Consider the following 14,351-nt stretch of genomic DNA (forward strand, 5'->3'; position numbering starts at 1 on the left):
AGAAACCTCAAGAGAAACAGGGTAAGAGGGAGAGGTGGGCGCAGTTAAAAACCCTTAGCAATTTTAATTATATACAATTAGGTGACTTGAAAACAGTATTAACTTTGTCTTCTAAGAAGAACATGTCTTAATGCCTTTGGCTTTCATTGAGATCTATACAGAAAAATCCACAAAACAGCCTTTGCTCTCTTCCTTTCCTTTTATACATTACTATGTATAAAAAAAAACTCTATCAACACGAAATTCTGAAGTTTAGTTTGTAAAAAAAGGTTCACAAAGGTTGCTTGAACAGCATGTCCACTTTAGAGCAATGCAGAAAATTCTATATAAAAAGAAGATGAGAACTAGGTATCAGTCACACACAGGTAACAGGTTCATACCGACAAATGCGCACGTAGTGAACCCGTAGGGTTTTTTTAAAAACAAACGTTTCAATTGATTGTTTACTCCAAACTCCAACATGAAGTCAAGTATTGACGATGTCACTTGTCAGAAACAGTTTAAGAATAAAGTTGAATCCTGGCTTAGTTAAAGAAGTTCAAGTACATTCTGAGCAGTCTTCAATTCTTCGCCTGGGGCTACGCTCTCCTCATGTGTTGACCAACAGTCATTAAATGTCATTTTACAGCTTCAAGTTCTTTATAAAAAGAACTTTTTCAGGTTCCTTTACAAAAGTTTTTCCATGTTCTTCACTTCTTCAGATGACACAGTAAGACAGCAGGGAGATACTTGTGGCTCCATTTTTAATATCCTTTTCCTATTTTAAGAGGGAAGAAAAATACACCCAAAAAATCACATCTTAGACGCACTTAAAGCAAATAAATTATATACGTAACACTAAATGACTCGATAAAATAATTTATCATCATTATGTGATCTCACAGTCCTTTTTGAATGCAAAAAACTAGCATGGTCTTACACAAGCACCAAAAAGTGCAGAATCTTGTGCTTCAGTTTAAGCTACTGCGATGCACAGGAACTTTTAGAATAAAACTATGTATAAGAGATTAAAAAATACTGTTTAACATTGAAAAGCTTTAAAAATCAGGAGCTATTCTTATTACTGAAATATAAAAACCGTACACTCACCCCGAAAGCCTCCTCCACCACCTCTTCCTCCTCTGAATCCTCCTCCTCCTCCGCCTCTTCCTCCTCTGAATCCTCCTCCTCCTCCTCTTCCTCCACCTCTTCCTCCTCCAAATCCTCCTGAGCATAGGAAAGAAATTACACTTTGAAGAGGATACAAATTCTTTGTTATGCATAACAATTTATTTCATTGACAGCCTCTGAAAGGAAAGGAGCAACAAAAAAACCCAGAAACAGCCAATTGCTGGATCAATCAGTAGTACTTTATCTCTTCTAGGGACCATTTGCACATCTTAGGTATTCTTTAATATCTGATATACAATGTCCAAAATACTAAAGACACTAACAAAACTCCACAGTAACTTTCTTTCACAAGCACAAAAAATTAATCACAACTATTAATTAATAATTCTTACATAACTGCAATGTAACAGAACGTTAAAATAAACAAAACAAAAAACTTTGAAATACTTGTTCCTCGCTGCACAGACAGGGGCAAGGTAGGGAGAAAAGGGAAGAAAATAAAATTTAAGAAAAAATTAATCCTAAGCTTATTTGAGGGGTACATCATAGAATCACAGAATCATTTGTGTTGGAAAAGACCTATAAGATGATCGAGTCCAGCTGTTAACCTCACACTGCCAAGTCCACCACTAAACCATGTCCCTAAGTGCCACATCCACAAATCTTTTAAACACCTCCAGGGATGGTGCCTCAACCGCTTCCCTGGGCGCCCTCTTCCAAAGCTTGACAACCCTTTCGGTGAAGAAATTTTTCCTAATATCCAATCTAAACCTCCCCTGGTGCAACTTGAGGCCGTTTCCTCTTGTCCTACTGCTTGTAACCTGGGAGAAGAGACCGACCCCCACCTCTCTACACCCTCCTTTCAGGGAGTTGTAGAGAGTGGTAAGGTCTCCCCTCAGCCTCCTTTTCCCCAGGCTGATGTTTAAAAAGCAGGTCATTTGCCCCTCTCTCAAACCTCTACCAGGTCATTTGCCCCTCTCTCAAACACAGCATTTCAAATATTCTTTCCAAACTATGCTTTTAGAACATAGCAAAAATACAGCTTTCACTGACATTTTTAAATGTGTACTAACTACAACCTTTTACCACAAATTTGATTAGTAGTCACGCTTTCTGGTTTTGTTATACTCTCCTCCCTATGCTCTGGAACTGTTATTTAGCTAACTACAGAAACCTACGTCTTGCCACCAGAAAGATACCACTGTCTCTTCCATTGAGCCATTGTCTTGGCTTCAGCTGGGAGAGTGTTAATTTTCTTCCTCGTAGGTGCTGTGGTTTGGATGTAGTATGAGAATAATGTTGATAACACATACTGGTTTAGCTGTTGCTAAGTAATGTTTGCATTAGTCAAGGACATTTTCATCTCCCCATGAAAGCTGAGAGGGAGCACAGACAGGACAAGCTGTCAAAGGAATATTTCATACCATAGATATCACCCTCAGTGCATAAATGGGGGTTGTCCGTGGGGCAGGGATCCACGACCACTGCTTGGGATGGGCAATCGATATTCAGGTATTCAACTGCAGTATTACCAAAAAAACCCCACTAAACACTAAAAAAACCACCCCACCCCCTCAAAAAGACCCCACAAAACCCGACAACCCACTCCCCACCAAAATACCTCAACATTCTGCAGCTTTCTTTCTTGGGATCTTACCTCTACCACCACCTCTTCCTCCTCCACGTCCACCACCACGTCCTCCTCTACCACCTCCTCTGGGAGCACCTTTTTCTCCAGGAGGCCTTGGCAAAAATCTCTGAAGGGGTAGCAGTTTTGCTGGATCAATGTAAAACTGTAGGAAGAGAGTTTCATTAGGTTTTGAAAATACCAACTCTACAGAACACATTCATATCTCGCTTTACAAATATCCATAATTTGGTCTTAACCCTCTATATCAAATTGTCCTCTCTAAATAGCCAAATAAAGCAAGCACGTAAAAAATAAATCACAGTGTTATAACCAGACCATAGACATCACCCTCAGTACATATGGGGGTTGTCTGTGGGGCAGGGATCCACGACCACTGCTTGGGATGGGCAATCGATATTCAGGTATTCAACTGCAGTATTACCAAAAAAACCCCACTAAACACTAAAAAAACCACCCCACCCCCTCAAAAAGACCCCACAAAACCCGACAACCCACTCCCCACCAAAATACCTCAACATTCTGCAGCTTTCTTTCTTGGGATCTTACCTCTACCACCACCTCTTCCTCCTCCACGTCCACCACCACGTCCTCCTCTACCACCTCCTCTGGGAGCACCTTTTTCTCCAGGAGGCCTTGGCAAAAATCTCTGAAGGGGTAGCAGTTTTGCTGGATCAATGTAAAACTGTAGGAAGAGAGTTTCATTAGGTTTTGAAAATACCAACTCTACAGAACACATTCATATCTCGCTTTACAAATATCCATAATTTGGTCTTAACCCTCTATATCAAATTGTCCTCTCTAAATAGCCAAATAAAGCAAGCACGTAAAAAATAAATCACAGTGTTATAAGGTTATTAAAATATAGATACTTGCCAGATTTCATTTGTTACATCTTTTTTTTTGCAGAGAGAGGAGAAGGAAGAATATGGCAGATACAAAAGTGAAAAGGAAGAGGAAATGAATGCTTATGTTTACAAAGAACAACTAGCTTTTAAAGTTAATAAAGTCTTTATTATCTGATAACATAGGGTAGATTTATCTAATTGATGACAAACAGTAGAACTCTTTCATTGAAATTGACTAACCTTTTGCATTTTTTTAACTGATAACAGAGTAGATTTATCTAATTGATGACATACAGTAGAACTCTTTTATTGAAATTGACTAACCTTTTGCATTTTTTTAAATGAAGAGGCTTTCATGTTCTCAGACAGTTTCACTGAAAAATACTGTTAGTTTCTTTAAGGAACACAGCAGGAATAAAATAGAAGAGATAGCAATTTTGATTACTATATGAAAGGCACATTCAGACATTTTCTAAATTAGTATTTTCTAAACAAAGCTGAACATCATCACTACGAATGAAAAATTACAATTAAAAGATCGGGAGAAACTATTTCCAGTTTTTCTCAGGGTTTTTTCACAGTGACAGTATTTTCTGGTTAAATACTTTTTTCCTTCCACGTACTAAGGCATAAGGAAGAACATTCCAGTGGTAAGAGCACCTAAAAACATAATTGCAAAGAAGCAAATTTGCATAGCAAGTGACAACTCCTCTAGCTCCAGGGTGACCTCAAGGCATATCTGGAACAATTTAGATGCTGCAGGGGCTCTGCTCGTGCTGCTGCTGCTGGTGGTGGGTGGTACAAGTGCTGGGCTGCGGAAAGGTAAGAGCCAGCAGGGACTGCTGGACCCACCACATGCCCAGCTTCATCCCACAGTGAGGTCTTTTCTGAATTCATTGGCTCTCCAATACGCAAGGACTTTGGTATACAGTTCTTAAGATCCGAAAGAGCTGCTGGCCAACTCTGCTTAATTAACTCTTGAGATTAAACGGGGAACCGTGGAGACAACACCTCCTGACACGTTTTCTTAACACATTACTGAATGAAGAAAACAAGTTTCTGAAATTCATGTAATTCTGATACAAAAAGTAAATCTGCAGGTTAACACATTCAGAGCCTGACAGTGATTTGAACCTGCACATTTTACTTCACGTTTAATGATGTGGGAGAAGAAAATGCATGCAGGTAGTTACTGATGCTCAACCAACCAACGCAGGGACAGGGTTACTCACCCAGCTGTTCTGCTTTTGTCATGGATTCTATCAATCCAGCAATGACAACAGAATGGACCCAGCACCTCTGTCTCAACAAGCCTGCTTTGCAAGAGGACATCCTAGCACAGCCCCACTTTATTGGCAGTTTAAGTAATATGCTGGACAATGAGCAATAGGACTTCCTAGCAGAAACACACCTTTATAATTAAGTAATAAGCTGCAGCATGAGCAAGGTCCCCTAGTGCACAAAAAAACCCAAACAAACCACAAAACCAAAACAAACAAAAAAATCCTGCTCCCTTGATCCAACTCTGTAGGTGAGTATAGCAGAAAATTTGGTCAGGTAGCTAGAAAAAGTAACATCTTGAACCACCATAGACACAAAAGACATCTGCCAGTACTGGTACCAACTGAAAACCTCTGCCTGACATAAGGTACTTCATCATAATGAAAAAACTTTAAGATAGAAACTTAATCACAGACACTTAATGTGAATGAGGCACCTACTGAGACCAACAGTTGCAGCTGGACTTGGGACCGTTCCCATCTAACTGGTAGCCAAGCCTAGAACTATTTTAAAATCCTACAGAAAATCCACTCAGTAATCCATCAGCCAATAGTGCACATCACACTTTCTTTTTTAAAGGATACAAAATCTCTCAGCTGTCCAAAGATTTCATCCACTTTGCCAATCTGTTCCTTATTATCCAAGTACACGGGGGCATTGAAATAAGGCACCTTGTTTTCTTCTGTTTTACATTTACAAACAATGTCATCTTCACAGGGATGCATGAACTCTCCCAATACTGAAATAAAGAACAAACAAGCTAAAGATCTGGAGCAGTCGTTCCAAATTAAACAAATATAATCTTTTCATGCAACTTACAAACTACCCTTTCTGGAGGCCCCTGGTCATATCCGCCTCTGTTGAAGCCTCCTCGTCCACCTCCCCGTCCAAAGCCGCCTCGTCCACCACGATTAAAGCCACCTCTGTCACCACCGCCACCTCCTCCACGATTGAAGCCACCTCCTCTTCCTCCTCCACCTCCTCGGCCACGAAAAGACATTCTCTACTACCTCCTAAACAGTGGACAAAAATCAGCTGTTTAAAAAGTAAAATATACTTCACATTTGATTTGGTGTACAAATGAAGGTCTCCCGAAGGCCTTGTTTGTTAATTTAACATTTAGCTCTTTCAGTCCTCCCTAAAAATCACCTCGAGGGAGGCGATTCTACCCCTCTGCTCTGCTCTTGTGAGACCCCACCTGGAGCACTGTGTCCACCTCTGGAGCCTTCAACACAGAAAGGACATGGACCTGTTGGAACGGGTCCAGAGGAGGGCCACAAAGCTGATCAGAGGGATGGAGCACATCTGCTATCAATAAAGGCTGAGAGAGATGGGGTTGTTCAGCCCGGAGAAGAGGAAGACCTTACAGCAACCTTCCAGTACCTAAAGGGGGCCTACAGGAGAGATGGGGAGGAACTCTTTGTCAGGAAGTGTAGTGATAGGATGAGGGGTAACAGTTTTAAACTGAAAGAGGGTGGAGATTGGATACTGGGAAGAAATTCTTTCCTGTGAGGGTGGTGAGACATTGGAAGAGGTTGCCCAGAGAAGCTGTGGCTGCCCCATCCCTGGAGGGGTTCAAGGCCAGGCTGGATGGGGCTTGGAGCAACCTGGTCTGGTGGGAGGTGTCCCTGCCCAGGGCAGGGGGGTTGGAACTCGGTCACCTTTAAGTTCCCTTCCATCCCAAACCATTCTATGATTCTATGAAAGACACGCAGGCACGTGAAAAATCAATTTTACAGCTAAAATGTCACCCACCGCAACGCCCACCTGTCAAAACCGATTGGCAGGGCCGGCACCTTTTCCCCACGTATGAGGGCTGAACGCGAGACCCCCCCGGTCCCAGGCGGAGGCTGTGTAGCCCCTCCAAGGAGCGGCACGAAGCGAGACACCACAACCGCGGCGCCTTCCCCGGGGGCCGCACCGGGCCCGTGGGCCGCCGCATGGGCAAGGGGACCCACGCCAAGGCCCACCTCCCCCGCACCCCCCGGGCCTCCCTCGGTGCTGCGGCTGCCGCCAGCCCTTCGGGGCTGCGGGGCGGGCGCTGAAGAACCCCCAAGGGCCGCTAAGGACCCCGTTCCCCTCCCCTCACGCCTCCCCAGCCCGACCTCCACGTGCGCGCCGTCCCCGCCGCTGCCGCCGCCACCGGGAATCCGCCCCCACCGCCGGAAAGGAGGTTGCCTGCCGTAAGTGAAGCGGCACCTCCGTCCGGCACTGTCGCAAAAGGATCCCAAAGCGTTCCTGTCCCTCCCCTGAGGGACCCGGTGTTAGGGTCTGGCGTCGGGCTGAGCCCAGGGGCCGGGGGACAGCACGGACGCCGGGGAGGGGGCCCTGAGCCTGCCTGAGGAGGTTGTGAACCTGTCTGAGGGGCCCTAAGCCTGTCCGAGGGGGCCCTGAGCTGCTCTGTGCATGCTGAGGAGCTGAAGGTGCTCAGAAGAAGGTGGTGGTGCTGACCTCTTGGACTTGTGCTACTCTCAGCACACACCAAAACACGACCTTTCTAACTTGGTTCTTGAATTTGGAGATGTTGGAGCCCGGAGAAGAGAAGGCTCCGGGGAGACCTTAGAGCAGCCTCCCAGTATCTGAAGAGAAAGCTGGGGAGGGACTCTTTGTCAGGAAGTGCAGTGACAGGACAAGGGGTAATGGTTTTAAATTGGAAGAGGGGAGACTTAGATTAGATACCAGAAAGAAATTCTTTCCTGCGAGGGTGGTGAGACACTGGAAGAGGTTGCCCAGAGAAGCTGTGGCTGCCCCATCCCTGGAGGGGTTCAAGGCCAGGCTGGATGGGGCTTGGAGCAACCTGGTGTGGTGGGAGGTGTCCCTGCCCAGGGCAGGGGGTTGGAACTTGATGATCTTTAAGGTCCCTTCCATCCCAAATCATTCTATGATTCTATAAGCTTCCTCCTCGATCCCAGTGTGAGCATTTTTGCATCTGGCTATTGTTGCATTTCCCTCATATAGTGGGAATAACCTTAGCTGTGCTAAGGAGAAAGAGCTGGTGCTTCTGCCTGCAAACCCACCGCGGGGGAGCAGCTCTGCTGCTGCCCTCCGGACTGCCAGGCGGGTCTTTTTTTTCTTAGGGGGGGGGGGGGGATTGGGTGTGCTGGGGTTAATTAAACATCTCCTGGAAACACACTTTCAGAAGAGCACTTCGAGCATTTGCCCAATACTTGCAAGCCTGCTATACAAATGGTGTAACACGAGCTTGTAATCCAGCTGAGTATATAATGGATGTTACATGGATATGAGTAGTTCCATATATACGAAGACATGGAATCGTAGAATCAAGGCTGGAAGGGACCTTTAAGATCATCGAGTCCAACCATCAACCTCACACTGCCAAAACCACCCCTAAACCATGCCCCTCAGCACCACATCTACCTGTCTTTTAAATACCTCCAGGGATGATGATTCTACCACTTCCCTGGGCAGACCATTCCAATGTTTGATAACAGAATCACAGAATTGTGGTGGTTGGAAGGGACCTCAGAGATCATCGAGTCCAAACCCCTTAGGTGAAAAAAGTTTTCCTAGTGACCCCCACTTTGGTGCAACCTTCTTTCAGGCAGTTGCAGAGAGCGAGAAGGTCTCCCCTCAGCCTCCTTTTCTCCAACCCCAGCTCCCTCAGTCTCTCCTCACAGGACCTGTTCTCTATCTCTTATATAAAAACACATTTAGAGTAATCTGGCAGAAATGAATGCCTGCAATCAGGAGAACCAGCGTGATGATTCGACCAGTCTCCTCTGGCAACAGAAAGGAAATGTGTATCCTTAATAAGTGTTTCCTTTTAATCATTTACTTTAAGGTCCTTATTTTTGTTATCTCATCTTGCGCTTACAGTAAAACCAGTTAAATTGAGGCGGGATCTTTTTGGAGAGATCCGTTTTATCAGTTAATAGTTGAGGCTCCTGTACTTTATTTCTAAACGCACTTTAAAATATTTTGCTAATGGTTAAAAATTAAACACAAATCTAACAACTGATATTCAAAAGAATCCCAGACAGAGCACTTTGTCTACAAAGAGAGATCAAATTTCATCATGCGAGTGGCCCCAGTTTTCTTGATATTCTTGTTTCTCTTTTGTTTTTGTGGATCAGAGGTAAGAATTTATTTTATTGTAGTAGTAGTAATTTATTTTTTAAAAAAATCTAAAAAGCAATTTATCGTTATAAAAGCAAAACCAGTTGATTTTTTAAAGTTTCCTTTCATAGTGTTAGTGTTTCATACCTTTTGTTTCAGCCCAGCTTGAATGTTTGAAGCTTGCTATTTCTATTTCATGTATTCCATTTGGGGTTTAAGCTAACGGGCTTCTGGAAAAGATTTTAATCATCGCCCTATCCTAAACCAAATTTGCCAGCACGGTTGACCACAGAAAGGTGCTGCAATTTTCCCTGCCCACCTTTTTTTGAGAAATAAGATTACAGTCTTCTAATGTGGCGACACGGGTATATGGGACTGCCTGAAGGATTGCTGTGCAATCTCTCCTGACAGAAGTGTCCCAGAAAGCCCATCTGGGCTGAGCGTTCGGTGTGACCCAAGTCTTTTAGAGAAGCCATTAAATAAAAATCAGCACCTTTTATTCCTGTTCAGGAGAAATGCCTAGTATAATATGGGAGTTATGCCAAGCTGGATCCAGCTCACAGTTTGGATTCGGCTGACCTGAGAACAGCAGGAAGAACTTAATAAGATTATACAACCGTCGGAAGGGGTTTTGTTGAATTAGATTCTGCCTCAACACCGTCCCCACTGACTTTACTACGGCCAGGATTTCTTCACCAGAACTTTAAACTTCAGCTCTATCGATTCAGTTGGCACGATCAAAGCTGATAAATCACATTTGAGGACTAACCTTTCTCTCCCGTTTTTATGCAAAGCCCATCCATATATAGTTTTCATATTTCAATGTTCTTCCTACCTGTAGATGATAGCAAGCAGAAGCAGTCGGGCAGCAACGAAGTCCCCGGGGAGCTGCAGAAACACTGGTGCAGAGTCACTCACTGAGAGGCAGTGGGACAGAAGGGCAGAATCTGTACTTGCAGCCCAGGGATGACCAGCAACAGCATGCGAATCCACTGCTATGCATGAAAAAGGAAAAGAGCTGATAAGGAAGGACACTTAGTTTTCAAATTACTTTAAGATATTTGTTACTTCAGCAGTCACACGGGGAAACAAATCATTAATTTTAGATTTCTTTATCTGCTTCTAAGTAGTTCTTAAATATTTACAGGTGCTATTTAAACCCAAAGCCAACCAAGCCAATAAAAAAGTCTCAGAAGAAAACAAGTTGCTTTTTTTTTTTTTTTTTTAATTTATTTTTCTGGTGTTTAAGTCCCTGTATGATTTGATTTCCTTACAATCCTGTTGCTGTGGTGTGTTATGAACCACTGGCTTAAAATATGTTTATAATCTGCTGGGCACTTCAGCTGATGTTTGAAGAGTAAAGAGTATAAGGTTTGTGGGAGAGCAGTAAAAGAGAAGATCACACCAGGTGAATGATCTGAAAAGAAAAAAAAGTTTAGAAAAACTGAGACAGATGAGGTGGCCAAAGACAAGGAAAGAAACACTATAAATGAGATTTAGCAACTTTTTTCTTGTAAGACAGGAGAAGGCTTACGAATGAACACTTTGTTGAGGTCAGTAAAGGGATCTGCAGAACTCTTGGTGCAGTTCCTAGTCTCACTCTTATTTATTTTGTGCGTTGCAGAATGCAGCATCTAATGCTGAAGAAAACCAGTTTCAGCAGGTTGAGCCTGCCCAGCCAGCTGAGCAGGACACGTACCTCATAGAAGAATGCTTGAGCAACCAATACACACACAAGTCCTGTGAGAAAGTTTTTTGTAACCCATGGGAACGATGTGTGGAGGGAAAATGCCTTTGTAAGCTTCCCTACCAGTGCCCAAAGAATGGCTCCTCCGTTTGTTCTACCAACGGAAAGTTCTTCATTACTTACTGTCACCTAAAGAGCTACGAGTGTCAACGGCCCGAAGCAAAGTTCCTGCACAAGGGAAAATGCATGTCTGAAGGTATTAACATCTCCTTTTCCAAAAAGTATTATCAGTCAGTCATTTGTGGCCAAGGAGATGCTTTACAGCGCAGGAAGTCTGTTCATTTCCTTGAACCAGAAAAATCAGAGGTCACTGAAAATGGGAACTATCTGTTGATTTTCATAAAAATAAAGCGATTGACGGGCCCAGGTCACCCTGCTGCTGGTAGGTTGCTCAACACTAGTGAGAACATGAACCAGAAAATCAGAGGTCACTGAAAAGAAGAATGCTTAATGGGAACTATTTGTTGATTTTCATAAAAATAAAGTGATTGATGGGCACAGGTCACCCTGCTGCTGGTAGGTTGCTCAAATCATCAGGTAGAAACGGGAGCAATAGCCCTACCAGCCCTACCTACTCCACTGAAAAGGATCAGAGAGCTTCCATGCGTTCCTGGTGCGCTCTCCACCCAGCTTCCCTAAATTAAGCTGAGGAGTTTAGCTCCACCGTAAACAGAGGAAGTTTTGCTACACAGGTAATAGCAGCAGGATCTGGCTGTCCCACTTGAAGCATTACTGGCTGGATGATTATCATTCTAATAAGGTGCAACTTTTCCTTGGTAGACTTCCAGGTCCATCTATATGGTAGGAACCAACACCTTCATTTGTCCTAAAACTGGTCTATTTTGAAAAAGTGGCAGGCTCAAAGACACGAAGTCAATCCTCAGAAAAAACCAGGAATAATACCTGAAGCTTCCGATTCCCAGTCTCCTGTTCTTTCCATATAAACTTTGGCTGCCAATACAGAATTATTCCTGATTTGTTTCTGTGCTGTTTTTCCACTAGATACAGCTATATAATACGATTTTATTTGGAGATTTTTTTTAATTTCTCTTTTTTTTTCAGGAACATTTTCAGTCTCTGTGGGCCATGGAGATTCAAATTTGCTTCAAGTAAAACCCGTGAATCAAAATAATGACTTTTTTGTATGTGATAGTGAATGGACTATGAATGAAGCAAACGTGGCTTGCAGGCACCTTGGCTTTGAATTGTAAGTTTGGGGAATTTATCTCTGGATAACTGCAAGGGATCTGAAAAAGTATCGAAGTTTACGTAAGTCTCAGTCACAGTCAGTCGAGACAAAAGAACTCATGAACAATGTATTAGCTACAATATTCTGATAAAGCTTCTTGAATCGAGACCCGAGAGTGAAAGCCAAACCATAGATTTCTGTGTTCTATTACAAGATTCCAACTATACAAACCAAAATTGTTTTACTTTTAAAGTAAAGCTGAAGACCAACGCAGAGACTTTCTCTCAGGTCTTTGTAAGGAAAAGTGCATAGATGGACCATCCCCAAGTAGCTCTGAGCAATAACCTGCAGGCAGAGAGAAGTTTCTTGCACTAGCTACAGCAGGCTACAGCTCTGGGCACCGGGCAGACCAACAACCAGAACACATTTCTTCACCCCTTGCCCCAGCTGCCATTCCTTGCTTTGCTCCCCAGGAACAGCTGAAGCCACACAGAGCTTGTTCTTTTTCCTGCGACCACACTGATGACCCAAGTTGCATGTTCAGCTCCTCATAAAGAGTCAACTCTATAGCCTGTCCATAATTATTTTACACATATACAACTAATTTAACTTAGTCAGGTAGGGGTCCCTCCCCAACCCTACCCAAAGACTAAAAATGCCATTGCGGAGCCCTAAATTGTCCCCTCTAGGTGAGAAGTAAACACTTCCTAGTCCTGTTCGGAGAAGGGTCTGTCCTGGGACAGAGCATTGAGCCCTGGAGTCCCATTTTTAAGCCTCTCTAGTTACTTATTTACTTGATCCATATTTCTTTAAGGTAGGGGACACATACACTGTTAAGAGGATACCGCTCAGGTAAACCCAAGGGAGATAAAATTTGTTAATCCCAGCCTTTGCAGTGAGCATATTGAGGAAGCTCATTGGGTTTGATGACATCAAGGATACTTGACCCCATACAGGATGGCAAATTATGGCTCACCTGTGTCCACATCAAGAGAGAGATCCAAGCTTTCGAGTTTTGCTACAGAAGGAGATGTTTCTATCCATCATGATAATCAGTGACCGTCATCGAGCTACACATTTAGGGACAGTTCTATGCAGCAACCTGCAAAAAATGATCACTTTGTTTTACTTTTTCTTCCCAAGTAAACATCTCCTACTTACCCCCAGACAATTCCATGGGAAGTCTGCTTTTTTTCTTAGCCATGACCGCAACTCTTTAACAGTGAGGAAAACCATATAAATTCTAAACAACAAAAGCAGTGGGCAATCCCTTGTGAAATGATATAATTTGTTGTTATTATTATTTGTATTCTCACAGAGGTGCTGAATATTACCGAGCCAATTCCGGCATCACAGAATCTGCCTTAAACTCGTTGCACTGTCTGCAAATAACTTGCAGGGGCCTAGAGACAAGTCTTGCTGAATGTCACATAGAGATGAAATCAAGAGGTAGTAATGAGGGATTTGTTAGCCTCCAGTGCCATGAAAATCTCAGAGGTTAGTAGGTTTTTTTAGTTTTATATCTATTTGGGGTTCTTACATTTTAAGTTCATTTAAAATAATTAGGACCTAGTTTGCCGAAGTCTCAGCCACAGCAAACCTGTGCTGAAACCTTCTGATTTTTTTTAAAATAACCCTTTTGCAGACTTTAAGACAATTGAGGCAGTCTTGGGTCAAGACAGTCTTGAGTTTATGAGTTTGGAAAATCACTGTTGCTCCTAAAGTATTTTTACAGGTACTTCCCAAAAGCAAATATATTTCACCCATGGTTCTGTTTGTTCCCCCATCCCTTCCAAGGGCACCGAGGTAGCCTGTATTCCACAACTCTTGTCTCTCCCCTGTTAACTGGTGAGGAGACAGGTGACAACCTCCTACTCACTGCTTCGTCTATGAAGGAGGTCAATTAGGACACGAGCAGCGCTGAGGCCAGACAAGCATGACTACTTGTCATCTGCTCATGTCTCCTCAGCTTCTCACTGATAGAAGTGGAATCAAGTCCACGTTTTGACTTCTGACAGCTTTCTCTTCTCTGTACTGGGCTTTCTTCAGCACTGGTAAGCATCAGCCTGAGAAGCTGCTGCTTATAAGCTATGAGTTGTCTTAGGTTTTTCTCATGCCACAAAGGTAGGAGTTCACAGAGGCTTGGTGGCTTCCTTCTAGGGGGGAACATCCACCATCTTAATCACTTGAATAATTTACAGTGGGTTTGAACCGATCATTTCTGGTTTAGTCCTTGCCTAGAAGAAATGAAGTTCCCTTTTGCCAGGCTGCTGCAAGTTGGAGGAGGAAAATAAGTGGTCACATTGAAAGCTTCATGAGAAACCGATTAAAACAGTAAAAAAGATTCCATTTACATTACTGTTGACAGGCCAAACTGCTGACAGAATAAAATGCACAAGCAGAATATTTTTGTGGGCAGTTGTGAACCTATAGACATTTCTGCACTAACTT

At 43.2% G+C, this 14,351-nt stretch overlaps 2 protein-coding genes across 2 annotated transcripts in view; one reads left to right on the forward strand and one right to left on the reverse strand.

Annotated features, from left to right (window-relative positions):
* Positions 1 to 39: 39 nt before the first annotated feature.
* On the reverse strand, positions 40 to 7,042 carry GAR1 (GAR1 homolog, ribonucleoprotein). The gene is made up of 7 exons (XM_014955594.1): positions 6,993 to 7,042; positions 5,707 to 5,900; positions 5,472 to 5,626; positions 3,931 to 3,990; positions 3,308 to 3,443; positions 1,090 to 1,206; positions 40 to 757 (listed from the first exon to the last, which is right to left on the reverse strand). Exons 2-7 carry the CDS (start codon positions 5,885 to 5,887, stop codon positions 744 to 746), a joined length of 663 nt encoding a protein of 220 aa, XP_014811080.1. The 5' UTR covers positions 5,888 to 5,900; positions 6,993 to 7,042; the 3' UTR covers positions 40 to 743.
* Positions 7,043 to 8,907: 1,865 nt separating this feature from the next.
* CFI (complement factor I) overlaps positions 8,908 to 14,351 on the forward strand; it is a 34,569-nt gene continuing 29,125 nt past the window's right edge. The window contains exons 1-4 of the mRNA XM_014955592.1: positions 8,908 to 8,983; positions 10,589 to 10,907; positions 11,774 to 11,918; positions 13,219 to 13,397. Of these exons, the coding sequence (XP_014811078.1) occupies positions 8,924 to 8,983; positions 10,589 to 10,907; positions 11,774 to 11,918; positions 13,219 to 13,397 (703 nt within the window). The 5' untranslated portion in view covers positions 8,908 to 8,923. The remainder of the gene's footprint in view (positions 8,984 to 10,588; positions 10,908 to 11,773; positions 11,919 to 13,218; positions 13,398 to 14,351) is intronic.

Source organism: Calidris pugnax, unplaced genomic scaffold (genome assembly GCF_001431845.1).
Source record: "Calidris pugnax isolate Ruff unplaced genomic scaffold, ASM143184v1 scaffold271, whole genome shotgun sequence".
NCBI lineage: Eukaryota > Metazoa > Chordata > Aves > Charadriiformes > Scolopacidae > Calidris > Calidris pugnax.

Coding starts and splice junctions, on each gene's coding strand:
- GAR1 (XM_014955594.1), bottom strand. CDS start 5,887: ATGTCTTTTCGTGGCCGAGGAGGTGGAGGAGGAAGAGGAGGTGGCTTC. Junction 5,627..5,706: donor GCCTCCAGAAAGGGTAGTTT/GTAAGTTGCATG, acceptor TCTTTATTTCAG/TATTGGGAGAGTTCATGCAT. Junction 1,207..3,307: donor AGGAAGAGGTGGTGGTAGAG/GTAAGATCCCAA, acceptor TCCTATGCTCAG/GAGGATTTGGAGGAGGAAGA.